The sequence below is a fragment of the Salmo salar genome, chromosome 09 (genome assembly GCF_965601325.2).
Source record: "Salmo salar chromosome 09, fSalSal1, whole genome shotgun sequence".
NCBI classification, from domain to species: Eukaryota; Metazoa; Chordata; class Actinopteri; order Salmoniformes; family Salmonidae; genus Salmo; species Salmo salar.
Genome location: NC_138299.1, coordinates 42,604,773 through 42,632,500, shown reverse-complemented (window position 1 = coordinate 42,632,500; position 27,728 = coordinate 42,604,773). Strand labels below are relative to the sequence as shown.

The window sequence follows — 27,728 nt, the reverse complement described above, 5'->3', positions numbered from 1 at the left end:
AAATAAAAATATATTTACATATTTATGAAATATATAACTTGAGCACACCATAGAATATGTATGTAAACATATTTCAAAATATATGTTAATTACATATATTTTTGCACCACATGTATCATGCTGAATTGTAATTATGAGTCCCAAAGTGGGGTTTGCATGCAAAATGAGGCTGCTACTAAGGATGCCTGCTACTTGTGAAACAAATAAGATTAGCTATGTTTATCTCAAAAAGAGACATACGAACCTAGAACATATTTTTCTTGAGCTGTCAATCACAATTTGAAATTTTCCTGAGCCCATTCCCCAGCCCACCTCCAACTGACAGAGCAGCCCTTGCAATTTTGAATGTTGGTCAGATGAAGATCAGCTCTCAGTGCCAAACATCTTCCTAATGGATAATAGCATTTTTTGAAATTATATAACCATAACATTGATTTAAAATATGTTTTTGATCAGGTGGGTGACAGAGGAAGAAGATATTTTCTTCAACTGCCTGCAAGCAAGAGTTTTCACCGAGCTAACCAACACAGCTAGTTAACTAGCTAGCTTCTTTAGCTTGCCACTGCAACATGCAATGTGACTGACAAAGGTAAGAATTGCTTTGGATTTTAAAGCTCTGAGTTAATATGTCATGTACATTGCATTCGGAAAGTATTCAGACCCCTTCACTTTTTTCACATTTTGTTACGTTACAGCCTTATTCTAAAATCAATTAAATGAAAAGAAATCTTCATCAATCTACACATAATAACCCATAATGACAAAGTGAAAACAGGTTTTTAGAAATGTTTAGCAAATTTATTACAAATAAAAAACATAAATACCTTATTTACATAAGTATTCAGACCCTTTACTCAGTACTTTGTTGAAGCATCTTTGTCAGCGATTACAACCTTGAGTCTTCTTGGGTATGACGCTATAAGCTTGGCACACCTGTATTTGGGGAGTTTATCCCATTCTTCTCTGCAGATCCTCTCAAGCTCTGTCAGGTTGGATGGGGAGTGTCGCTGCACAGCTATTTTCAGGTCTCTCCAGAGATGTTCGATAGTGTTCAAGTCCAGGCTCTGGCTTGGCCACCCAAGGACATTCAGACACTTGTCCCGAAGGTGAACCTTCATCCCAGTCTGAGGTCCTGAGCACTCTGGAACAGGTTTTCATCAAGGATCTCTCTGTACTTTTCTCTGTTCATCTTTCCCTCGATCCTGACTAGTCTCCCAGTCCCTGCCGCTGAAAAACATGCCCACAGCATGATGCTGCCACCACCATGCTTCACCGTAGGGATGTTATTGGCCAGGTGATGAGCGTTGCCTGGTTTCCTCCAGACTTGACACTTGGCATTCACGTAGAATGTTCAATCTGATTCTGAAAAAAATATTGTAATCACTGTTCTGCAACATATGCTTATCCAACTGAAGTATTTACTGTGATAGAGCTAAAGGATAATGTTTGTTTTTTCAAATGTTGTTTTTATGTTCAAAATCTATAAAAACATGCCAAAATGCTAACAAAATTAGCCCTGGAGCATTATATAGTGCTATAAAACAGCACAAAAAGAAGTTTGGAGATTTGTATTACATATTTGAATAATCTAATGTTAGAATTAAACGATCAAGGCCTTTAAACACTTGTTGAGATTGTCCCGTTTTTTCAAGAATCCCTGAGCTCTAAAACAGCAACATTTTCTCTCAACCTAAAGACAAAACTTGTAAAAGATAATGAGATTAGCCAAAGAAAAAATCTCTCTGCCCCATGGGGGGCTTGTTCGAACATTGCGGGAGGGTCCTACTATATACAGTTGAAGTCTGAAGTTTACATACACCTTAGCCAAATACATTTAAACTCAGTTTTTCACAATTCCTGACATTTAATCACAGTAAAAATTCCCTGTTTTAGGTCAGTTAGATCACCATTTTATTTTAAGAATGTGAAATGTCAGAATAATAGTAGAGAGAATGATTGATTTCAGCTTTCATTTCTTTCATCACATTCCCAGTGGGTCAGAAGTTAACATACACTCAATTAGTATTTGGTACTTGCCAAAACTATAGTTTGGTAACAAGATCTGTGTGGAGTGGTTGAAAAACGAGTTTTAATGACTCCAACCTAAGTGTATGTAAACTTCCGACTTCAACTCTCGCTCTAAACTGTATAGAGTTTTAAAAAACAAGCAGTGACGTAGCCAGTCAAAATGCTCTCAATGGTGCAACTGTAGAACTTTTTGAGGAGCTGAGAGCCCATGCCAAATCTTTTTAGCTTCCTGAGGGATAAGAGGCGTTGTCGTGCCTTCTTCACGACTGTGCTGATGTATGTGGACCACGACAGTTCCTTAGTGATGTGGACAGAGAGGAAATTGAAGCTCTCAACCTATTCCACAACAACCTTGTAGATGCGGATGGGGACGTGCTCGGCCCTCTGTTTCCTCTAGTCCACGATCAGCTCCTTTTGTCTTGCTGACGTTGCTGAAGTATGTGTTTTACGGTCCCTATACGATATTGTCAGCAGTTTGCTACAGGGAGATTCATTATAACAGTGGTGCGTGGTATGGTGTCCTGTCAGAAAGGGCTCTGTGTTCTAGTTGGATCAATAGGCATGATCTTAGGTTCTGTGATATCTGACGGCCGCCGGGACCACAGTGACACAGCCCTGTGTGTGTCTGTGTCTGTGTGTGTGTGTTTGAGTGTGTGTGTGTGTGTGTTTGAGCGTGTATGTGTGTGCGAGTGTGTGTGTGCTTGTATGCCTGCGTGCGTGCGAGAGAGAGAAATTGAAAAAAAGATAGATTGTGATAGAAAACAAGGTGAGTGTGAGAGTGTGAGCGCCTCGCCCCTGTCAACTGGAGTGTCCAGTCTGCACAGAGGAACTGTTGTGATATCAGGTGCTGAACACAGAGATCTACCCTATTGATGTGTTAGAGAGGCTAACAGGCAGCGCTAGGTGGCTAACTGCTAATACTTCCTCTGCTCTCTAGTCTCCAGGGCTACAGAGAGGTGCCGTACTCTAGCTGACTCTGTAGAATAAGACATTTCACTGCTCCTAGCCAGTGTATCTTCCATTTGAAAGGTAAAGGATTTGTACCACCACTAGCTAGGTAAACACTAGGATTGTGTTTGATATGATGTTCATTCCCTGGCCACAGCTGGATTCACTGAGTGGACAAAAAATTAAGAACACCGGCTCTTTCCATGACATAAATAGACTGACCAGGTGAATCCAGGTGAAAGCTATGATCCCTTATTGTAACTTGTTAAATTCACTTCAATCAGTGTAGATGAAGGGGAGGAGACAGGTTAAAGAAGGATTTTTATGCCTTGAGACAATTGCGACATGGATTGTGTATGTGTACCATTCAGAGGGTGAATGGGCAAGACAAAATATTTAAGTGCCTTTGAACCGGGTATGGTAGTAGGTGCCAGGCGCACCGGTTTGTGTCAAGAACTGCAACGCTGCTGGGTTGTTCACGCTCAACAGTTTCCCGTGTCTCTCTTTCTCCCTCTCTTTCTCCTCTCTCTATATAGACACACATCAAATATATAGACACATATCAAATATATAGACACATATCAAATATATAGACACATATCAAACATATAGACACATATCAAACATATAGACACATATCAAACATATAGACACATGTCGAACATATAGACATACAGAGCCTTCAGAAAGTATTCACACTCCTCAACTTTTTCCACATTTTCTTTGAACTGCCTGAATAAAAGATTTTTTTAAATTGAGATGTTTGGTCACTGGCCTACACACAATAGCTCATAATGTCTAAGTGGAATTATGTTGAAAAGGCTAAAATGTCTTGAGTCAATAAGTATTCACCCTAAATAAGTTCAGGGGTAAAGATTTGCTTAATAAGTCGCATAATAAGTTGCATGGACTCACTCTTTGTGCAGTAATAGTGTTTAACATGATATTTGAATGACTACCTCATCTTTGTTCCTCACACGAGCAGTGGATTTCATACACAGATTCATCCTCTAAGATTTTCCAATGCCTCACAATGCCTATTGGTAGATGGGAGAGAAAAAAAAAGCACACATTGAATATCCCTTTGAGCATGGCGAAGTTATTAATAACACTTTGGATGGTGTATCAACACACCGAGTCACTACAAAGATACAGACGTCCTACCTAACTGAGTTACCGGAGAGGAAGGAAACCACTCAGAGATTTCACCATGAGGCCAATGGTGACTTTAAAACAGTTAGAGTTTAATGGCTGTGATAGGCGAAAACTGAGGATGGATCAAAATCATAGTAGTTACTCCACAATACTAACCTAAATGACAGAGTGAAAATGAGGAAGCCTGTACAGAATAAAAATATTCCAAATCATGCAAAAAATGTGGCAAAGCAATCAACTTTTTGTCCTGAATACAAAGTGTTATATTTGTGGCAAAACCAATACAACACATTACAGAGTTCCACTCTCCATATTTTCAAGCATAGTGGTGGCTGCATCATGTTATGGGTATGTTTGTAATCGTTAAGGACTGGGGAGTTTTTCAGGAAAAAAAAGAAACGTAATAGAGCTAAGCACAGGCAAAATCCTAGATGAAAACTTGGTTCAGTCTGCTTTCCACCAGACACTGGGAGATTAATTCACCTTTCAGCAGGACAATAACCAAAAACACAAGGCCAAATATACACTAGAGTTGCTTACCAAGAAGACAGCGAATGTTCCTGAGTGGCCAAAGCCCCATATACTACCTACCACTGCGACCTGTATGCTCTCATTGGCTGGCCCTCACTACATATCCGCCGCCAAACCCACTGGCTCCAGGTCATCTATAAGTCTCTGCTAGGTAATGCCCCACCTTATCTCAGCTCACTGGTCACCGTAGCAATACCCACCTGTAGCATGCACTCCAGCAGGTATATTGCACTAGTCATCCCCAAAGCCAACACTTTCTTTGGCCGCCTTTCCTTCCAGTTCTCTGCTGCCAATAACTGGAACGTATTGCAAAAATCTCTGAAGCTGGAGTCTTATATCTCCCTCACTAACTATAAGCATCAGCTGTCAAAGCAGCTTACCGATCACAGTACCTGTACACAGCCAATCTGTAAATAGCACACCCGACTACCTCTTCCCCATATTGTTATTTATCTTCTTGCTCTTTTGCACCCCAGTATCACTACTTGCACATCATCATCTGCATATCTATCACTCCAGTATTAATGCTAAATTGTAATTATTTTTCGCCTCTAGGGCCTATTTATTGCCTACCTCCCTACTCTTCTACATTTGCACACACTGTACATAGATTTTTCTATTTTTCTTTTCTATTGTGTTATTGACTGCATGTTGTTGTTTGTGTCGCACTGCTTTTCTTTATCTTGGCCAGGTCGCAGTTGTAAATGAGAACTTGTTCTCAACTGGCCTACCTGGTTACATAAAGGTGAACAAAAATACAATTAAAATAAGGGCAACCATGGCATCCCTGATAGAGAGGGAGAAGCGTCCGTCCATGTATATGGGTAAGATAGTCTAGCTAGCCACATTTTTTGATATTACACGTTTCTAATTTTGTCAGAAAGTCGTTTTCATTTGAAGTTAAAGCATAGTGTTAGCTAGCTAGCAAGTTAGCTTGGGTGCTTGACTGCTGTTGTTAAGTCAGAATGCTCAGATCAACCCTACTCTTCGGCCAGAGCATCCAGTGTACGCTCCAAGAGTGAAACGCTCTGAATTTACGAACAGACAATCTGAGTTTATAAAAGCCCAGAGCCTACTCTGGCACTCCTGATTGAATTTACACACCGTAGTATAAACCAGCCTTTAGTCTTAAACTCTTTGGTTGTTTAGTACATGGCCTCAGATGTGAATCCTTAAAGAGATGGGTGGGGCTTTAGAGGGTGTGAACGATGCTGAATGGGTATAGACAAAGAAGAGGTCTCCAGTAGGTTTACCAAAACATTCAAGGGCCATTTTCTCAAAAGTGAGGTTACAAGTTTATCAATTTTCAAAGCCAAATTACTTTCTCATTGTTCCTCAACTGTAGTGTATGACACACTATTTGCTAGCTCAGAGTCTCTACTTTTATCCAATGTAAAGAAACACATTTTCTAATTATGCAACATAAGACCTAATCGAGCCGGTCGGTCACATACTGTATGCACTCCTTGAGTGACAGGGGGCGGGACTAGGTCTATGTGGAAAGTGGCATGGAGAGAGAGAGAGTGGAGAGAGATGACTCAAGTAGTAAACTATAAAAATGAACATTACATACAGCGTATCTCATTTAACAAACCAAACATTCAAATACCGTTAAAGGACAAGTTAAAACCCAAACCGGTCCGTGCATCAATACTTGTATTTAGTAGAATAAGGTATACCGCCCAGCCCTAGATCATAGAGGATCTACAATAGAGGACAAGGGCAATCTAGACAAGTCATGCTCCAAGACACCCCCTCTGCCTCGAAACAGGAGGTTATGGGTGTATATGACATGTGTCTCTGACTACAAGCACACACACACACCACACACCACACACACACACACACACACACCCACACACACACACACACACACACACACACACACACACACACACACACACACACACACCCACACACACACACACACACACACACAGTTATTCTCAAAAAGAAAACATTCTACATTTGTCACACAGATGCAGCCACTGAAAAACTTTACTGTGTGGTCAATTCAACTGTCTTTACAGTTGAAAAATAAATCAACTCAGAATGAAGACAGTGTAAAGCATTGTGACTCACTCCCGCATGCCCAGACAACACTTTGAGGTGTTCCCTTTGGGCCCACGCTGCCAGGATCAACAGTGGAAATATCACTGAGATCTCCCCTCTCACTAGCAATATGTAAACACATCACCCCATCTCTAATTCAACTCTTCTCCTCCCTCCCTGGTTGGATAAATGCAATTACTTGGCTCCCTTCCACCTCCATCTCTCTCGCTTTCTGACAGCGCATTCATACCATGATCAAGAGAACACAAATAATGGTGCTTACTGTGGGTATTCCCCGCTCTCCTTCCCTCTCTCTCTCCCTCGCTGTCTCTCAACCTCTCTCTCTCTCTCTCCCTCGCTGTCTCTCAATCTCTCTCAATCTGCCTCTCTCTCTCTCTCTCTCTCCCTCTCTGTCTCTCAACCTCTCTCAATCTGCCTCTCACTCTCTCTCCCTCTCTGTCTTTCCCTCTCTCTCTCCGTCTTTCCCTCTCTCTCCCTCTCTCCCTCTGTCTCTCTCTCTCTCCCTCTCCGTCTTTCCCTCTCTCCCTCTCCGTCTTTCCCTCTCTCTCTCTCCCTCTCTCCATCTATCCCTCTCTCCCTCTGTCTTTCCCTCCCTATCTCTCTCTCTCTCCGTCTTTCCCTCTCTCTTTTTCTCTCCTTCTCCGTCTTTCCCTCTCTCTCCGTCTCTCTCTCCCTCCTTCTCCGTCTTTCCCTCCCTCCCTCGTTCCCTCCCTCCCTCCCTCCCTCCCTCCCTCCCTCCCTCCCTCCCTCCCTCTATAAAACGAGGTCTACAAACCACTGGAGTGAAGGGCTTTTCTAGTGTACCATGAACTCCACTGGCCTCTGAGTCACAACACACAGAGAACAGACAGGGATGTCTGAACTGTGTGTGTGTGTGTGTGTGTGTGTGTGTGTGGTGTGTGTGTGTGTGTGTGTGTGTGTGTGTGTGGGGCGTGTGTGTGTGTGCACTATGAGAAGGCTGACTGATTGCAGGGCATTGTTGTTGTGATGACAATGACGTATTGTAGTTAATGTTAGTGACCTGAATACCTGTCATTAGTTGTATTGTAGTTATCAGTAGTGACCTGAATAGCTGTCAGTAGTTGTATTGTAGTTATCAGTAGTGACCTGAATAGCTGTCAGTAGTTGTATTGTAGTTATCAGTAGTGACCTGAATAGCTGTCAGTAGTTGTGTTGTAGTTATCAGTAGTGACCTGAATAGCTGTCAGTAGTTGTATTGTAGTTATCAGTAGTGACCTGAATAGCTGTCAGTAGTTGTGTTGTAGTTATCAGTAGTGACCTGAATAGCTGTCAGTAGTTGTGTTGTAGTTATCAGTAGTGACCTGAATAGCTGTCAGTAGATGTGTTGTAGTTATCAGTAGTGACCTGAATAGCTGTCAGTAGATGTATTGTAGTTATCAGTAGTGACCTGAATAGCTGTCAGTAGATGTATTGTAGTTATCAGTAGTGACCTGAATAGCTGTCAGTAGATGTATTGTAGTTATCAGTAGTGACCTGAATAGCTGTCAGTAGTTGTGTTGTAGTTATCAGTAGTGACCTGAATAGCTGTCAGTAGTTGTATTGTAGTTATCAGTAGTGACCTGAATAGCTGTCAGTAGATGTATTGTAGTTATCAGTAGTGACCTGAATAGCTGTCAGTAGTTGTGTTGTAGTTATCAGTAGTGACCTGAATAGCTGTCAGTAGATGTATTGTAGTTATCAGTAGTGACCTGAATAGCTGTCAGTAGATGTATTGTAGTTATCAGTAGTGACCTGAATAGCTGTCAGTAGTTGTATTGTAGTTATCAGTAGTGACCTGAATAGCTGTCAGTAGTTGTGTTGTAGTTATCAGTAGTGACCTGAATAGCTGTCAGTAGTTGTATTGTAGTTATCAGTAGTGACCTGAATAGCTGTCAGTAGTTGTGTTGTAGTTATCAGTAGTGACCTGAATAGCTGTCAGTAGATGTGTTGTAGTTATCAGTAGTGACCTGAATAGCTGTCAGTAGATGTATTGTAGTTATCAGTAGTGACCTGAATAGCTGTCAGTAGATGTATTGTAGTTATCAGTAGTGACCTGAATAGCTGTCAGTAGATGTATTGTAGTTATCAGTAGTGACCTGAATAGCTGTCAGTAGTTGTGTTGTAGTTATCAGTAGTGACCTGAATAGCTGTCAGTAGTTGTATTGTAGTTATCAGTAGTGACCTGAATAGCTGTCAGTAGATGTATTGTAGTTATCAGTAGTGACCTGAATAGCTGTCAGTAGTTGTGTTGTAGTTATCAGTAGTGACCTGAATAGCTGTCAGTAGATGTATTGTAGTTATCAGTAGTGACCTGAATAGCTGTCAGTAGATGTATTGTAGTTATCAGTAGTGACCTGAATAGCTGTCAGTAGTTGTATTGTAGTTATCAGTAGTGACCTGAATAGCTGTCAGTAGTTGTATTGTAGTTATCAGTAGTGACCTGAATAGCTGTCAGTAGTTGTATTGTAGTTATCAGTAGTGACCTGAATAGCTGTCAGTAGATGTATTGTAGTTATCAGTAGTGACCTGAATAGCTGTCAGTAGTTGTATTGTAGTTATCGGTAGTGACCTGAATTTAAAAAAAAAAAAAAAATGAATTTGAGCTTAAAAACAACCAACCTGAAGCTATTAATGTACCTAGTAAGCTAACATAGCTATCTGTCAGGTACTTAGCTAGCTACAGTATTAATGTACCTAGTAAGCTAACATAGCTAGCTGTCAGGTACTTAGCTAGCTACAGTTACCCATTACTAGCTAGCTAGTTTTATAGTTTGGTCATTTATTCCAATACATTTCAGAATTCCCCAAAATGTATTCATCTAGCTAAGTTTTATTGGCTCCTCATTACAAGACTAAGCCATTTTGCCAATGCTAAAATCAATATATATATATATATATATATATATATATATATATATATATAATATATATATATATATATATATATTCAAACTAGCTTCATACTTTTTGTCTGATATGCAGAAAATGTAGCTTTGTTGATTACATTTTACACTTCGCGGGACTGAGAGAGACCATGAACTGAGGACTTAGGGTAGGGAGCTAGGGGTAGGGAGCTAGGGGTAGGGCGCTGGGGGTAGGGGGCAGGGGGTAGGGACTTGGGGTAGGGCCTAGGGGTAGGTGTTAGGGGTAGGGACTAGGGGTAGGGACTAGGGGTAGTCTCTAGGGGTAGAGGTTAGGGGTAAGGACAAGGGGTAAGTGTAAGCGCCTATTAAAGGGTAGGGACTAGGGGTAGGGTCTATGGGTAGGGATTAGGGGTAGGTGTTAGGGGTAGGGACTAGTGGTAGGTATTAGGGGTAGGGATTAGGGACTTGGGGTAGGGACAGGGTAGGGACTAGGGGTAGGGACTAGGGGTAGGGTTTAGGGGTAGGGACTAGGGGTAGGGAGTAGGGGTAGGGACTAGGGGTAGGGATTAGGGGTAAACCGTAGGGATTATGGGCAGGGACTAGGGGTAGGGATTAGGGGTAGGGACTAGTGATTAGGGGTAAAGATTAGGGGTTAGGAGTAGGGACTAAATGTAGGGATTAGGGGTAGGGACTAGTGATTAGGGGTAAAGATCACAGCCTGACTACACCGCTCACGTCGCGTGCGCGAGCGTTGCAAAATATATTTAGAAATCTATATTATTCAATTATTGCACCCACACTGCTCAATCGCGCCAACGAGCGTCTGCGTTGCCAACAGCTAAAATAGAAGTCAGTTCTATTTGTGACGCAGATCGCGCTGCGAATTCTGCCTCTCCCATCTCCTCACTGGTATATAGAAGTAGGTACCCATGTGCCATCTCCTCATTGGTTATACCCACGTGGGTGACTGAAAGACAAACGAGGTCAGTGGTGGTAATGCACCTAATTTATGAAAGTTGCCAATCTCAGTATAAAGTCAAGTGAAGAAAAAGCATGGAAGGAGGAGAGATGACTAGAAACAATTTGGTTGACCATTTTTATGTGTGGATTAATTGTTGGAGTAGAGGACCTTGTGCATTTCAGATAAAATAACAACTCAATGTTTATATCCCAGGACAAATTAGCTAGCAACAGCAAGCTAGCAAAATAGGTCAAATTAGCTAGCAAGTGGAAGCTAGCTAGCTAAATTGCCATAAATGTCGACCTGTCTCCAAATTAATGTAATTGGTTCAGAGTTTTTTTAAATATTTTAACCTGCGTGTCGTGATTGCGTTTGGTGGGGGGGACAAAATAAATGTATGCATGATGGCGCACGATGGCGCACGCGTACAGCTGGTTTGGGTTCCGTGTTAGGGGTAGGGACTAGGGGTAGGGGTTAGGGGTAGGGACTAGGGGTAGGGACTAGGGGTAGAGGTTAGGGGTAGGGACTAGGGGTTAGGGGTAGGGATTAGGGGTAGGGACTAGGGGTAGGGACTAGGGGTAGGGACTAGGGGTAGAGGTTAGCGGTAGGGCGCTGGGGTAGGGGTTAGGGGTAGGGACTAGGGGTAGGGCCTAGGGGTAGGGGTTAGGGGTAGGGACTAGGGGTTAGGGGTAGGGATTAGGAGTGGGACGGGGGGGACTAGGGGAGAGGGGGGTAGGGACTAGGGGTAGGGGAGGGTTAGGGGTGGGCTAGGGGAGGGCTAGGGGTAGAGGTTAGGGGTAGGGACTAGGGGTTAGGGGTAGGGATTAGGGGTAGGGACTAGGGGTAGAGGTTAGGGGTAGGGACTAGGGGTTAGGGGTAGGGATTAGGGGTAGGGACTAGGGGTAGAGGTTAGGGGTAGGGACTAGGGGTAGGGGTAGGGATTAGGGGTAGGGACTAGGGGTAGAGGTTAGGGGTAGGAGCTGGAGGCATGTGGACGGGGATGGGGTAGAGTGCAAGTCTGGAGGACAGGGGCCTGGAAGTAGAGGGACAGGAGGCTGGAAGCAGAGGGACAGGAGGCTGGAAGCAGAGGGACAGGGGGCTGGGAGCAGAGGGACCATGGTGGGGGCTGGGGGCAGAGAAAGGGCAGGGCTGGGATAGTGGCAAGCAGAGGGTCCATGGTGGGGACTGGGGGCAGAGAAAGGGCAGGGCTGGGATAGTGGCAGGCAGAGGGTCCATGGTGGGGACTGGGGGCAGAGGATTCATGGTGGGAACTGGGGGCAGAGAAAGGACAGGGCTGGGATAGTGGCAGGCAGAGGGTCCATGGTGGGGACTGGGGGCAGAGAAATGACAGGGCTGGGATAGTGGCAGGCAGAGGGTCCATGGTGGGGACTGGGGGCAGAGAAATGACAGGGCTGGGATAGTGGCAGGCAGAGGGTCCATGGTGGGGACTGGGGGCAGAGGATTCATGGTGGGGACTGGGGGCAGAGAAAGGACAGGGCTGGGATAGTGGCAGGCAGAGGGACCATGGTGGGGACTGGGGGCAGAGAAAGGGCAGGGCTGGTATAGTGGCAGGCAGAGGGTCCATGGTGGGGACTGGGGGCAGAGGGTCCATGGTGGGGACTGGGGGCAGAGCGAACACAGGGTCAACCTGCCTACCCTGACCTGCTGCTGGATTAGTAACATCAGAATAACCCCAATGACCTCTCTGATAATACGCCCACTATGAGAGAGAGAGAGAGAGTAGAGGAAAAGAGAGAGAGTAGAGGCATAGAGATAAACAGAGAGAGATGGGGAAAGCAGGGGATGGTGGAAGAAGGTGGGGAGAGGGAGACAGAGAGACAGAGAGAGAGTGGGAGGAAGGGAGGGATTTTTAATTTTGTAATTTTTTATTTAACCTTAATTTAACTAGTCAAGTCAGTTAAAAACAAATTCTTATTTACAATGACAGCCTACCAAAAGGCAAAAGGCCTCCTGCGGGGACGGGGGGCTGGGATAAAAAAATGAATATATATAGGACAAAGCACACGTCACGACAAGAGAGACAACACAACACTACATAAAGAGAGACCTAAGACAACAACATAGCATGGCAGCAACACATGACAACACAGCATGATTGCAACACAACATGACAACAACACGGTAGCAACACAACATGGTAGCAGCACAAAACATGGTACAAAAATTATTGGGCACAGACAACAGCAAAGGGCAAGACGGTAGAGACAACAAAACAATGATTGAGTCTTTGAATGAATAGATTGAGATAAAACTGTCCAGGGACGGAGGGAGGAAGGGAGGGAGGAAAGTGATTGCAGAGAGAGGGATGCTCTTTCCCTGTGTCTCCTTTCAATGACGATCATGTTCCTCTGTGTAGATAAGTAAACAGGATACTCACACACACAGCAGAATCTCACATACTGACAAACAGGCCACATATTATTACAAGACTACGAACAACCCATTATCAAGAATGACACACATTTATCTCAACACACACACACACACACACACACACACACACACACACACACACACACACACACACACACACACACACACACACACACACACACACACACACACACACACACACACACACACACACACACAGAGAGAGAGAGAGAGATGCATATACACACACTGCAATAAAGAAAGTGTCAAGGTAAAGTCTGAATACTGCTGTCACCAATATAGACCGACTCCTCTATTTGTAAATCAGATGTTCTCATTTCAATACAGATTAAATATTTATTTTGGTTTTGATAATCTTATCTGTCTGGATCTGTACGGCCTGTCACTCAGCACTCTGCCACTTAGTGCTATTAATCCCTTCAATCTGCATGTTGCCATGGTGACCAGGAAAACAAGAGAAAAAATTAACATTAATCAAGATTTAAATCAATGTTTACCATTTGAGTGAGAGAAATAGAGAGCGAAAGAGACAGAGAGAGAGAGGAATAGAGAGAGAGACAGAGGAAGAGAGAGAGAAAGAGGCCTAGTATAGGGGATGTTCTAGTACAGGGGATGTCCTAGTATAGGGGATGTTCTAGTATAGGGGATGATCTAGTATAGGGGATGTTCTAGTATAGGGGATGATCTAGTATAGGGGATGTCCTAGTATAGGGGATGTTCTAGTATAGGGGATGATCTAGTATAGGGGATGTTCTAGTATAGGGGATGTTCTAGTATAGGGGATGTTCTAGTATAGGGGATGTTCTAGTATAGGGGATGTTCTATTATAGGGGATGTTCTAGTATAGGGGATGTTCTAGTATAGGGGATGATCTATTATAGGGGATGATCTATTATAAGGGATATCCTAGTATAGGGGATGTTCTAGTATAGGGGATGTTCTAGTATAGGGGATGTTCTATTATAGAGGATGTTCTAGTATAGGGGATGTTCTAGTATAGGGGATGTTCTAGTATAGGGGATGTTCTAGTATAGGGGATGTTCTAGTATGGAGTGATGTGACAGTTCAAACTGTGTGTAGTAGTAGCAGGATTTTTGACATTGCCAGATTGTGTGTGTGCGTGTGCGTGTGCGCGTGCGTGTGTGTGTTTGTGGCAGTCACAGTGTCCTTGGTTTCCATGGCGCTGTTTATGAACACAATGTTTCAGTTTGGCACCTCATGAATGTGTGTGTGAGGTGTTCACACACACACCTACATTAGGTATCTGCAGAAATCCTGCTACAACTACACACAGTTTGAACTATCACATCACTCCATATTAGAGCATCCCTATATTAGAACATCTCCTATACTAGAACATCCCCTATACTAGAACATCCCCTATACTAGAACATTCCCTATACTAGGACATCCCCTATACTAGAACATCCCCTATACTAGAACATCCCCTATACTAGCACATCCCCTATACTAGCACATCCCCTATACTAGAACATCCCCTATACTAGAACATCCCCTATACTAGAACATTCCCTATAGTAGAACATCCCCTATACTAGAACATCCCCTATACTAGCACATCCCCTATACTAGAACATCCCCTATACTAGAACATCCCCTATACCAGAACATCTCCTATACTAGAACATCCCCTATACTAGAACATCCCCTATACTAGAACATTCCCTATACTAGAACATTCCCTATACTAGGACATCCCCTATACTAGAACATCCCCTATACTAGAACATCCCATATACTAGGACATCCCCTATACTAGAACATCCCCTATACTAGCACATCCCCTATACTAGAACATCCCCTATACTAGATCATCCCCTATACTAGAACATCCCCTATACTAGAACATCCCCTATACTAGAACATCCCCTATACTAGAACATACCTTATACTAGATCATCCCCTATACTAGAACATCCCCTATACTAGAACATCCCCTATACTAGAACATCCCCTATACTAGAACATCCCATATACTAGGACATCCCCTATACTAGAACATCCCCTATACTAGAACATCCCCTATACTAGAACATCCCCTATACTAGATCATCCCCTATACTAGAACATCCCCTATACTAGAACATCCCCTATACTAGAACATCCCTTAAACTAGAACATCCCCTATACCATGATACATTAAGACCTTGACATCTCACATCACACTACCACTTTAACCAACAGACAAAACTTCACATTATGATCCTCTCTTCTCCCCCCTCCTCTCCTCTCTTCTGCTCTCTTCTCCACTTCCCTCTCCTCTCCCCGCCTCTCTTCTCCTCCTTTCCTCTCCTCTCCTGTCTCTTCCTCTCCCCTCCTCTCTTCTCCTCCTCTCCGCTCCTCTCTTTTCCTCTCCCCTCCTCTCCTCCTTTCCTCTCCCCTTCTCTCTCCTCTCACCTATCCTACTCTTCCCTCCTCTCTCCTCCTCTCTTCTCCTCCTTTCCTCTCTTCTCACCTCCTCTTTTCTGCTATATTCTCCCCTTCTCTCTCCTCTCCTCTCATCTCTCCTCCTCTTCCCTCCTCTCTCCTCCTCTCGCCTCCTCTCTTCCGCTATCTTGTCCCCTCCTCTCCTCCTCTCCCCTCGTCTTTTCAGCTCTCTTCTCTCCTCCTATCCTCTCTCCTTTCATCATATCCTCTCCTCATATCCTCTCTTCTTCTCTCCTCTCCTCTTCTCTCTGTTCCATAGCATAATGGATGAATGCATTAGTAGGGAAAGTCTAATAAAAACAGGCACATTCATCTCACTCATTCATTAAACAGTTTAGCACACACACACACACACACACACACACACACACACACACACACACACACACAACACACACACACACACACACACACACACACACACACACACACACACACACACACACACACACACACACACACACACACACACACACACACACACGTCCTGTTAGCATCGTTATTAACTCATTAACAAAGACTGGTACAGTGAAACATAAAAACAAAGCATATGTAACCTAACCTAGTATGTGTAACCTAGTATATATAACCTAACCTAGTATGTGTAACCTAGTATATGTAACCTAACCTAGTATGTGTAACCTAGTATATGTAACCTAACCTAGTATGTGTAACCTAGTATATGTAACCTAACCTAGTATGTGTAACCTAGTATATGTAACCTAACCTAGTATGTGTAACCTAGTATATATAACCTAACCTAGTATGTGTAACCTAGTATATGTAACCTAACCTAGTATGTGTAACCTAGTATATGTAACCTAACCTAGTATGTGTAACCTAATATATGTAACCTAACCTAGTATGTGTAACCTAGTATATGTAACCTAACCTAGTATGTGTAACCTAGTATATGTAACCTAGTATGTGCAACCTAGTATGTGTAACCTAACCTATTATGTGTTACCGAACCTAGTATGTGTAACCTAGTATGTGTAACCTAATCTAGTATGTGTAACCTAGTATATGTAACCTAACCTAGTATGTGTAACCTAGTATATGTAACCTAACCTAGTATGTGTAACCTAGTATGTGTAACCTAATCTAGTATGTGTAACCTAGTATATGTAACCTAACCTAGTATGTGTAACCTAGTATATGTAACCTAACCTAGTATGTGTAACCTAGTATATGTAACCTAACCTAGTATGTGTAACCTAACCTAGTATGTGTAACCTAGTATATGTAACCTAACCTAGTATGTGTAACCTAGTATATGTGACCTAACCTATTATGTGTAACCTAACCCAGTATGTGTAACCTAACCTAGTATGTGTAACCTAGTATATGTAACCTAACCTAGTATGTGTAACCTAGTATATGTGACCTAACCTATTATGTGTAACCTAACCTAGTATGTGTAATCTAGTATATGTAACCTAACCTAGTATGTGTAACCTAGTATATGTGACCTAACCTATTATGTGTAACCTAACCCAGTATGTGTAACCTAGTATGTGTAACCTAGTATGTGCAACATTGTATGTGTAATCTAACCTAGTATATGTAACCTAGTATGTGTAACCTAGTATACACAAAAACACGTACAGACACACAAACAAATCAAACACACATCCATGCATTTTTGTCATATCATGTGGACATTATAAAAAAAATAATATGCTTTGCACACATACTTGCCTTCAAAAAGTATTCAGACCTCTTGGCTTTTTCCACATTTTGTTGTGTTACAGCCTGAATTTAAAATGGATTAAATTTAGATTGTGTGTTACTAAACTACACACAATACCCCATAATATCAAAGTGGAATTAAGTTTTAGAAATGTTCACAAATTAATTAAAAATGAAAAGCTGAAATGTCATGAGTCGATAAGTATTCAACCCCTTTAGTATGGAAAGCCTAAATAAGTTCAGAGCTGTGTTCGAATACTCAACCTAACTGCACTAACTGTATTATTTGTGACCTAAATTGAGAATATAGTATGCTTATTGGTCATTGTATGGATATAGTTAGTATGCCAAAGGTTCCTGGACGTTGTACTACGTTCGCCAAAATACGAAGTATACAAACAGTGACACTATTTCCGTGCTTTTAGGGCCCATAATGCAATTCTTCGGAAAATGGGCGTGGCTTTACATTGTTTTCAGATTTGAAGAAAATGGCAGTAAAAAGTCAGACGAGAGCAGATACAAATTCATTGCTTTAACTAATGTTAAGAAAATGTTGAGCAATGTAATAATGTAATGACTTTTCAAATAAGTTACCTTACACGTTATGTTGGCTGACAATTTGGTAGTTACGCTATCCTTACGAACCACATAGCATATCATTACAGCATTATGTACCAGTATGTCGGCTAGCTACCTAACGTTAGTTGGCTACTTATACATCAAACTTGCCAGTATATTAACTATATTCTATCTAACTAACTACCCAATGTTTATTGACTTGATTATTCCCGTCAATTTTAGCAAAGTGGTATAGTCGTTGTGCGTTCTCAATGGACATTCGGGTGCTTTCGTAAATTCGCTCTGGCTATTTACTCTGATTTCAGAGCACTATCGTCTGAGTCTACCAAAGCGCAGAATAACTGATGAATTTACGAACGCTCAACACCCGTTGACTATGGCTAGTGTCAGTAAACGTCGGCAAAAAAGCATAATTCAATAGTTGCCAGCAGGAGTTAGAGTCACCAACACTGGATAACATGAAAACTGCCTAACAAGCTCTGCTAGGGGGAATAAAATGGTCAGAGTGAGATGTTCTCTCATTTGTATCTGGAAGTAGCTAGCAAGTTAGCCAGTTAGCTTGGGTGCTTTACTGCAGTTGTAAGGTCAGAACGCTTGAATCAACCCTACTCCTTGGCTAGAGCGTCCAGTATGCACTCTGAACGCTCCCAGAGCGAAACGCTGTGAATTTACAAATTGACAATCTGACAATGCTCTGAATTTACGAATGCCCAGAGTGCACTCTGAGCGCACTCTGGCACTCCAGATTGAATTTAAGACCACACCCGAAGTCATAAAATGTCTAGCTAGTAATTTGTTATGCTAACAAGCTAGCAAGAGGTTGCATAGCAACAGCATCAACTTCTGGTAGACAGGCAAAGCGCTAGTACACTCAATTGAAAGGATAACATTTGTTTACAGTATACTAAAATTAACTAATAGTATATAGTATGTAGTATATACTCATTAAGTCTGTAGTAAACTGTATGTTAGTATGGGTATTCGAACCACAGCTCAGGAGTAAAAATGTGCTTAACAAGTCACATAATAAGTTGCATGGACTCAATATTAGTGCAATAATAGTGTTTAAGATGATTTTTTAATAACTTCCTCATCTCCGTAACCCACACATACAATTATCTGTAGGGTCCCTCAGTCGAGCAGTGAATTTCAAACACAGATTCAACCACAAAGACCAGGGAGGTTTTCCAATGCCTTGCGAAGAAGGGCACCTATTGGTAGATAGGTAAAAACAAAAAGCAGACGTTGAGTATCCCTTTGAGCATGGCGAAGTTATTAATTACGCTTTGGATGGTGTATCAATACACCCAGAGGAAGGAAACTGCATGAGAGGAAGGAAACCGCTTAAATATTTCACCATGAGACCAATGGAGACTTTAAAACAATTACAGAGCAACGGGACGGTTGAGCTAACGTGCGCTAATGTGATTAGCATGACAGCTGTAAGTAACAGCAAACTTTCTAGGACATAGAAATGTCTTATATGGGCAGGAAGCTTAAATTCTTGTTAATCTAACTGCACTGTCCAATTTACAGTAGCTATTACAGTGAAAAAATGCCATGCTGTTGTTTGAGGAGAGTGCACAACAACAAAAAACATATCACGGCAACTGGTTTGATACATTCACCTCTGAAGGTAAATAATGTACTTACATTCAGTACTCTTGCTCTGATTTGTCATCCTGAGGGTCCCAGAGATAAAATGTAGCATAGTTTTGTTTGATAAAATCCATTTTTATATTCAAATGTAGGAACTGGGTTCTACAGTTTGAACCCCTGCTGTCTCTGTCTCCACACCCACCCCGCCCGGCCATCTAGATGTGAGAAAGTTAGTGTATAAGCTAATGAGCCATCATGCATGACCTTCCTGGGAGTGTGTAAACTGAAATGTTGTATTACCATATCATTTTTGTATGTTCTCTATAGTTATGTACTTGAAAATGTAGCAATTGACCAATTCACCACATTTGGGCAAACTTGATACAAAATATTGTTCCAGGATTGCAATGCTTCACTGGATAAATCTGAAACTTTGCACACACTCATGCCATCTAGTGGCCAAAATCGAAATTGCACCTAAACTGCAATAATATATTATGGCCTTTCTCTTGCATTTCAAAGATGATGAAGAAAAAAAATTGAAAACGCATGTCTTTTTGTTTGTATTATCTTTTACCTGATCTAATGTGTTATATTCTCCTACATTAATTTCACATTTCCACAAACTTCAAAGTGTTTCCTTTCAAATGGTATCAAGAATATGCATATCCTTGCTTCAGGGCCTGAGCTACAAGCAGTTAGATTTGGGTATGTCATTTTAGGCGAAAATTGAAGAAAAGGGCCAGATCCTTAAAAATTCTTTAAAGCATTGTTGGTTAAATTAAGGGCTTATAAGTAAGCATTCCACTGTAAGGTCTACACCTGTTGTAATCGGCGCATGTGACAAATGCAATTTGATTTGATTTGATTCGACTACCAGTCACTTTTTATGTATAAACCCACCTCAGTCACTCCAGTACCACTACACATTGATTAAGGTACTGACACTAACCTGTATATACTTGCATTCTTGTGTTTATTTAACTCTCATCATAGTTCTTGTGTGGATTTTATTCGTACTTTTATTTTTTATTCTAATTTCTAACTTATTATTCTCATTGTATTGTTGGAAAGAGCTCTCAAGGTAACAATGTCACTGTAATATTCTACATCTGTTGTATCTTGTACACGTGGCGAATAAAAAGTTGAAACAGTGCACACACAAACACACATAGACCTGTATGAAACTCTATTCAACCTCAACGCTAACTCTTTCTAACTCTCACACTCTCCCGAGCGACACTACACACACACCCTGGTAATGTACTAAAGTAAATCTATTAAACCTGTCCAAGTCAGTGACTGATGATTATGGCCTCACGGTAAATATCTTTATTAGCATAAGCAAATCAGAGACTTCCCTAAAGCATATTCATCTAATTTGTCAGTGATTGTTCACACACACACATGAATGCACAACGCACACACACAGAGCAGGATTGCATCATACAGAATGTTTTCTTTGTTTTCAATGTGCCAGATTTTTCTTTGGAACCATTTCAAACTCATACTGTGGTACTCAATGTGGTCTGTCAGAGATCTGTCTTCATAAAAACAGATAATGCCAGCTGCCAAATGATGATTGTCTATCATCTGCCATTAATTGGGATTTTACAAAAGGAGGGAAATCGTAATTATCCGTTTTAAAACACCACAGACTGTTAATCTTCAAACTGTAGATCATCATTTCAAACATGCTTGGTGAAAACTCGGTCATGTTGGTTTTTAAAAAGAAAAGAAGAGGCGAAGGGAATCGGAAAAGGAGGCGCCAAGTGTCACCACAAAGTTCTCTGTGATAACATCCAGGGAATCCCCAAGCCCACTATCCAGAGTCTGGCTCGCCATGGCTGTGTGAAGCGTATCTCCGGTCTGATCTGCTACAGAGCAATTTGCTGCTTACAGTCAATCATACACACACAAACGCATACACATGGGACTTTACTTTCTACAAGTGATAAGCAATTAATTTATCAAACAGTTATCTGAAAATCACACCTGCCCAATTATTCATTAAATGATAGGCTGCAGTGCAGGAATTTATAATTCAAACAAAACATCAATGACAATTAAAACTAAGCATACCACCAACAAGATCTTTCTCCAAACGTCACATTTCAAAGTGTTTTTGACATCCTGGGTTTACTCCTGCTCAGTATCGTTCTGTGTCTCCAAACATTACATTTCGAAGTTAAGGCTTAAGGTTTTTGATAGGTACAGTTTTTTTTTTTTTAAACAAGGTTCCACAACTGGGATTTAACACACAACCTTCAGATCCGGAGTCATGGGATTACGAAATGTAAAGGTTAAGGGTTAAGGTTTTGTAAAGGGTTAACACTAGGACCACTAAAGTAAGGTTTTGTAAAGGGTTAACACTAGGACCACTAAAGTAAGGTTTTGTAAAGGGTTAACACTAGGACCACTAAAGCGGTCATTTGGACTGCTAATGAATGTAGTTTTTGTATTACTCCACCATTTTACCATTTTTAAAGTCATGCCCCCCTCCGTCCTTGACGTTTCCTAAATACGTCTATAAAACACAGTGTTGTTGTTAGAATCTTAATATCACATACAGAACTGGAGTTATAACCCATTTTAGGAAGGCGTGTCATTTTCTAAAATGTTTTTTCCATCGTTGCGCCTCCTTCCGACAGTAGGGCCTGCTCTCCTTCTCCTGGTGCCGTGCCCAGTTGATAATCACCCTGAAGGTGCCATGCCTAGATAGATAATCACCAGGCTATGCCTGGTTTTTAATTTAAAAAATCCAAATGAGTTTTTTATGTTTCTAAATACGATGTATACATGCACCAAAAGCACACTATGCTATTCTTGTTTCATGCGCATATGGGCAGTGTGCGTCACAGCTGGATAGGCTGTGTTTCTGCTGTCAAATTTCATGACATAACCTACTGCGTTACTGCTAAAACCAGCTTTTGGTTGGTCTTAAATATCCTTATCAGCGCTGCCTGAAATTAGCACTTAGGAATCATGTTTTTAAGAACACACCTCCCGTCTGAGCGCAAGCAAGCTGATATAAGACAGGTAAATTGCTGACCCTGGCATTAGGGCGTTTGACACTAGCGCCGCCTTAACGCCATCTTAAAATAGAGCCCTTTCTGTACTTTACTATGGCGAGTGTTTGTCTGTGTGTGTAAATCATGTGAATGTGTTCAGTATGTCCGTCTGTGTATGCCCTCCTACTTCTCCTCATCCTTCTTACCTGGCTCCTGTCCTTGTCAACCTTCTTGAAGCACTTATTGAGGGACAGGTTGTGCCTGACAGAGTTCTTCCAGCCTGTGGGAGCATTGGCAAAGTAGGGGAAGTGTTCTAGGATCCAGTTGTATATCTCCTTCACCGGCAGCCTCTTGGACGGAGCGTCTTCAATGGCCATGAAGATCAGGCAGCTGAAGGAATAGGGAGGCTTACAGTTGGGGTTCCGATCGGCGTCGTACGGCAGGTCCCCGCCCGCTATCGGCGATGGCGGCATGTTGTCGTGGTCCCCATCGCCGCGGTTACCGGCAACACCCCCTTCGCCACCGACGGGGCTGACGCTGCGCAGGACAGGGTCTCCGAAGCTGTTGAGCAGGTTCTTGCTCTCATGGAGCCAGTTGAGGTTGGTCAACTCCTCGTCCTCCATACCTGGGGTGGCGGTGCCTTTCTCAGGCTTGGCGGCCCCGCCGGTGAGGGGTGCCAAGGAGAGGGCCAAGGGGGCGGGGAAGGCCAGGTCCAGTTCCTCTGCCTCCTGCAGCGAGCTGGCCTGGTAGAGGTGGGAGAGGCTGGCGCTGGCCACGCTGATGCCAGACGCCTCGGGCTTCTTACTGGGGGGCATGACGGGACCCATGGACACCACCACCACCACCTAGACTCCTGAGAGAGCGAGAGAGAGAGAGAGAGAGAGAGAGAGAGAGAGAGAGAGAGAGAGAGAGGGAGAGAGAGGGAGAGAGAGAGATGTTGGTGTTAGACAGTCAGGAGAGCGAGGGTGGGACAAGAAAAGTATTATAATATGTTATTATAATACGTTGTGTTACTATTGTTATAAACATTGTCCTTACGATTCCATCATGACAGCTGGAGGACATAACGTTACACACACATACCTCATGCAAACTGACTATTCTGAATACTCCAAATTACACCCCCCACACACACACACACACACACACACACACACACACACACACACACACACACACACACACAAAAAAAAATATATATATATATATAAAAAACCATTGTTTTTGGGACAAGTCACTCACTCAACCCTAAACCTCATCTAGATCTATTACTGAATAATGTGGCGACTGAGCAAGATGAGACTAAATTGCTGGGTGTAACCCTAGATAGCAAGCTGTCATGGACAAAACATACTGTATAGACTCAATGGTTGCTAAAATGGGAAGAGGTCTCTCCATGATTAGGTGTTGATCTGCTTTCTTGACATCTAAATCAACCAGGCAGGTCAAACAGGCCCTAGTTTTGTCACACCTGGACTACTGCCCAGTTGAGTGGTCATGTGAGGCAAAGAAGGACAAAGGAGAATTGCAGTTGGTCTAGAACAGAGGAGCAGTATTGCAGTTAGACGTACACAGAGGGTGAATGTCAGTTGCGTGCATGTCAATCTCTCCTGGCTCAAAGTTGAGGAGAGATTTACTGCATCGCTATTGGTCTTTGTGCGAGGTGTTGATTGGTTAAAGGTACTGAACTGTCTGTTAAAGCAGGTGGCACACAGTTCAGACACTCATCAGTACCACACAAGACGTGCAGCCAGAGGTCTCTTCACAGTTCCCAGGTCCAGGACAGAGGCTGTATTAATCTAGAGGTGAAAGAAACGCACACCTGTTCAGGCGAGGTGCTGGTTAGCGGAGTAGAACACTTGAAAAATTAAAGGAGAGCCGCACACTAGGAGCTCAGATGCAATAATTTAATAACTCTGATTTACCACCCCAAGATATCCCTGCACAATGTCTATTTGCGCCCCTACTAGATGGAAATTACAAGTGTAATGGCTGTGCTCAATGCAATGGCACTTATAAATGTAGATCCTTCAAACTCCCCCAAACAGGGAAACAGATCCCAATCAAAGGTGTTATCACGTGCTCCACTAAGGCAGTTATTTATCTTATAACTTGTCCTTGTGGTAAAAATGTATGTGGGTAAAACAAAGCACGAATTAAAAGTATGAATCTCGGAGCATCGTAGCACCACTGGGTGCAAAAACTTGACTTACCCAGTTGCGGCCCACTTTTTGGAAGAAAACCACTCGATTTCGTCCCTATGTTATATCGGCATCGAACATGTCACCCTCCCTAGGAGAGGGTGTGACCTCGACAATTTATTGTTGAAACGAGAGGCTGCCTGGATCTTTAATTTAAAGACCCTTGCTCCCTTCGGTCTCAAGGTAGACTTTGATCTGAAGTCATTCTTGTGATTATTGTGATTTTGCTATTGTAAATGTTTGTAGGCCTATGCAGCCAAATTGTATCTATGATCGTATGCTATCCATGTTTTTGGTATGTTATTTTTATATCTGAAGATTAACCAATGATATCAGGCCACACCAGGCCATGATTACAGACATCTGTGTGTGTCCTTTGACACTATATAAACTAGTGACCCGCAGTGTTTGTCATTATACCCCCTGATGAAGACAGCTTGTCTGTCGAAACAACGGTTATTCAATTATTGCATCTGAGCTCCTAGAGTGTGCGGCTCTCCTTTAATTTTTCAAATGCACAGTATTAACACCCTAGAGTTCGATTGATGCACCGGAACGTCAATCTAAGTTACATAACAAAAAAATCCCCATCAAAATCAGTCAGTCTAAACTACAGATATTTTTTTGCATTGGATCCATTCATCAGTGTCGCACTTTCACATCTGCGATGAAAGATGGCAGAGCTAGAGCGGTGTTTGTCAGACCTTGAGACATCCCGAAAGTCAGTCTCCTCACGTAAATGTCAGTTTGACGTACAAAACTAATGGGACCCCACTGTGAAAAGGGGAGATTCCCACGAATACGATGTTGTTCCATTTTACTCTATGACCCCCACAAGTTTCACGGGACTCGTCTGAAGGTAAGCGGTACGGGTTAAAAAAAATGAATGTAAGTATGAAGTTAGTTTTGTGCCTACCCAAAAAAAAGGGGTTAAATATGTGTAAAAAAATAAGATATAAAAAAAAAACTAAGGAAATATGTAGTATATCTCCTAGATTTAGGAAAGACACTTCAAAACCTTGTTTCTTATATTTTTTTTAATGTCCTTTTTGCCATTGTGTATATGTTATTCAATGCATTTCTATGGGCTTTAGTAGTAAAGGCAAAAATCTATTCTAAATAAAATAGATAAACGATCCATAGTATGACCATCTTAAAACAATTCCATGTGTCAGCTTAACACCCCCCCCCCCCCCCCCCCCCAACATCTTATACTCTAAAGAATGAAATAGAGCCATGACTAAACAAAACTCTCTGCTACCCCAGGTAACTCAAACTAGCAATACAATCAGATTTTAAAAAACTGGTAAAAGAACACCTTATGGTATGACGGGGACTGTGAAGAGACACACACATTTTTATATATTTTGCATTGTATTATGTATTGTTTTATGTAGTGTTATGTATTTCATTTGTTGTGTTTTGTTTTCTGTTTGGAGTCTAGGAAGAGTAGTTGGTGATCCTAATACAATTCTAAATAAATAAAGTATGTTATTAATTTGTTTATAGAGAAATACAGTAGCATTGTATTTGGTTAAACACTTTTTTCCAACAGTGCTAAGCGCTAGCAGCAAACTGATAGGTCGGTTGTTAGAACCAGTAAAGGCCACTTTGCCATTCTTGTGTAGCGGAAAGACTTTGGATACCCTCCAGGCTGAGGAAAAACCCTTTACTCTGAACTCAGATTAAATATATGATTGATATGAGTGGCTATAGAGTCAGCTACCATCCTCAGTAGCTTTCCATCTAAGTTGTCAATGCCAGGAGATTTGTCATTATTGATCGATAACAATAACTTTTCCACCTCTCCCACACTAACTTCTAACTTACAATGCTTTTCTTTTAATATTTGTTTTTAATGCATGAATATGATGGCTTACTGTTTGTTGTTGACATTTGCTGCCTAAGTTTGCCCACTTTACTAATGAAATAATCATAAAAATAATTGTCAATATCAAATGGTTATGTGATGAATAAGACATCTGACTCGATGAAATAACCAGGCCGTTGCAGCCCTAACCATCACATAACCAGGCCATTGTAGCCCTAACCTTCAAATAACCAGACCGTTGTAGCCCTAACCATCACATAACCAGGCCGTTGTAGCCCTAACTTTCACATAACCAGGTCGTTGTAGCCCTAACCTTCAAATAACCAGGCCGTTGTAGCCCTAACCATCACATAACCAGGCCATTGTAGCCCTAACCTTCAAATAACCAGGCTGTTGTAGCCCTAAACTTCACATAACCAGGCCGTTGTAGCCCTAACCATCACATAACCATGCCGTTGTAGCCCTAACCTTCACATAACCAGGCCGTTGTAGCCCTAACCTTCACATAACCAGCCCGTTGTAGCCCTAACATCACATAACCAGGCCGTTGTAGCCCTAACCTTCACATAACCAGGCCGTTGTAGCCCTAACCTTCACATAACCAGGCCGTTGTAGCCCTAAGCTTCACATAACCAGGCTGTTGTAGCACTAACCTTCAAATAACCAGGCTGTTGTAGCCCTAATCTTCACATAACCAGGCTGTTGTAGCCCTAACCTTCACATAACCAGGACGTTGTAGCCCTAACCATCACAAAACCAGGCTGTTGTAGCCCTAACCTTCATATAACCAGGCCATTGTAGCAATAGCCTTCAAATTACCAGGCCGTTGTAGCCCTAACCTTCATATAACCAGGCCGTTGTAGCCCTAATTTTCACATAACCAGGCCGTTGTAGCCCTAACCTTCACATAACCAGGCTGTTGTAGCCCTAACCTTCACATAACCAGGCCGTTGTAGCTCTAACCTTCACATAACCAGGCCGTTGTAGCTCTAACCTTCACATTACCAGGCCGTTGTAGCTCTAACCTTCACATTACCAGGCCGTTGTAGCCCTAACTTTCACATAACCAGGCCGTTGTCTACTTATTTCTTATCTATCCCTCTCCCCTCTCTCTCTCTGTTTCTCTTTTCCTCAAATTCCCTATGCTATTTCTCTCTCTCTCTCTTTCTCCCTCCCTCAATCTCTCTTTCACTCCTTCTCTCCCTTCCTCAATCTCTCGCTCTCTCTCTCTCCCTGTCTCTCTCTCACTCTCTTCCTTACCCCTGCGTATCTAATTGAGGTAACAATCATGTTTATATGGTTTAATCCGCCATTATCAGGGGATTTGTTTTACCAAAGCAGTCTCTGAAAAACACACTCACTCCCCCGTTATAAAACTATTAATGCTCCAGC

At 42.2% G+C, this 27,728-nt stretch overlaps 1 protein-coding gene across 2 annotated transcripts in view; it reads right to left on the bottom strand.

Annotated features, from left to right (window-relative positions):
• Positions 1-27,728, bottom strand: part of LOC106611366 (forkhead box protein N3) — a 222,359-nt gene that overhangs the window by 95,834 nt on the left and 98,797 nt on the right. For both annotated transcript variants that reach the window (XM_045723679.2, XM_014211522.3), the window contains exon 2: positions 22,511-23,157. In XM_045723679.2, coding sequence (XP_045579635.1) covers positions 22,511-23,131 — 621 coding nt within the window. In that variant the 5' untranslated portion in view covers positions 23,132-23,157. The remainder of the gene's footprint in view (positions 1-22,510; positions 23,158-27,728) is intronic.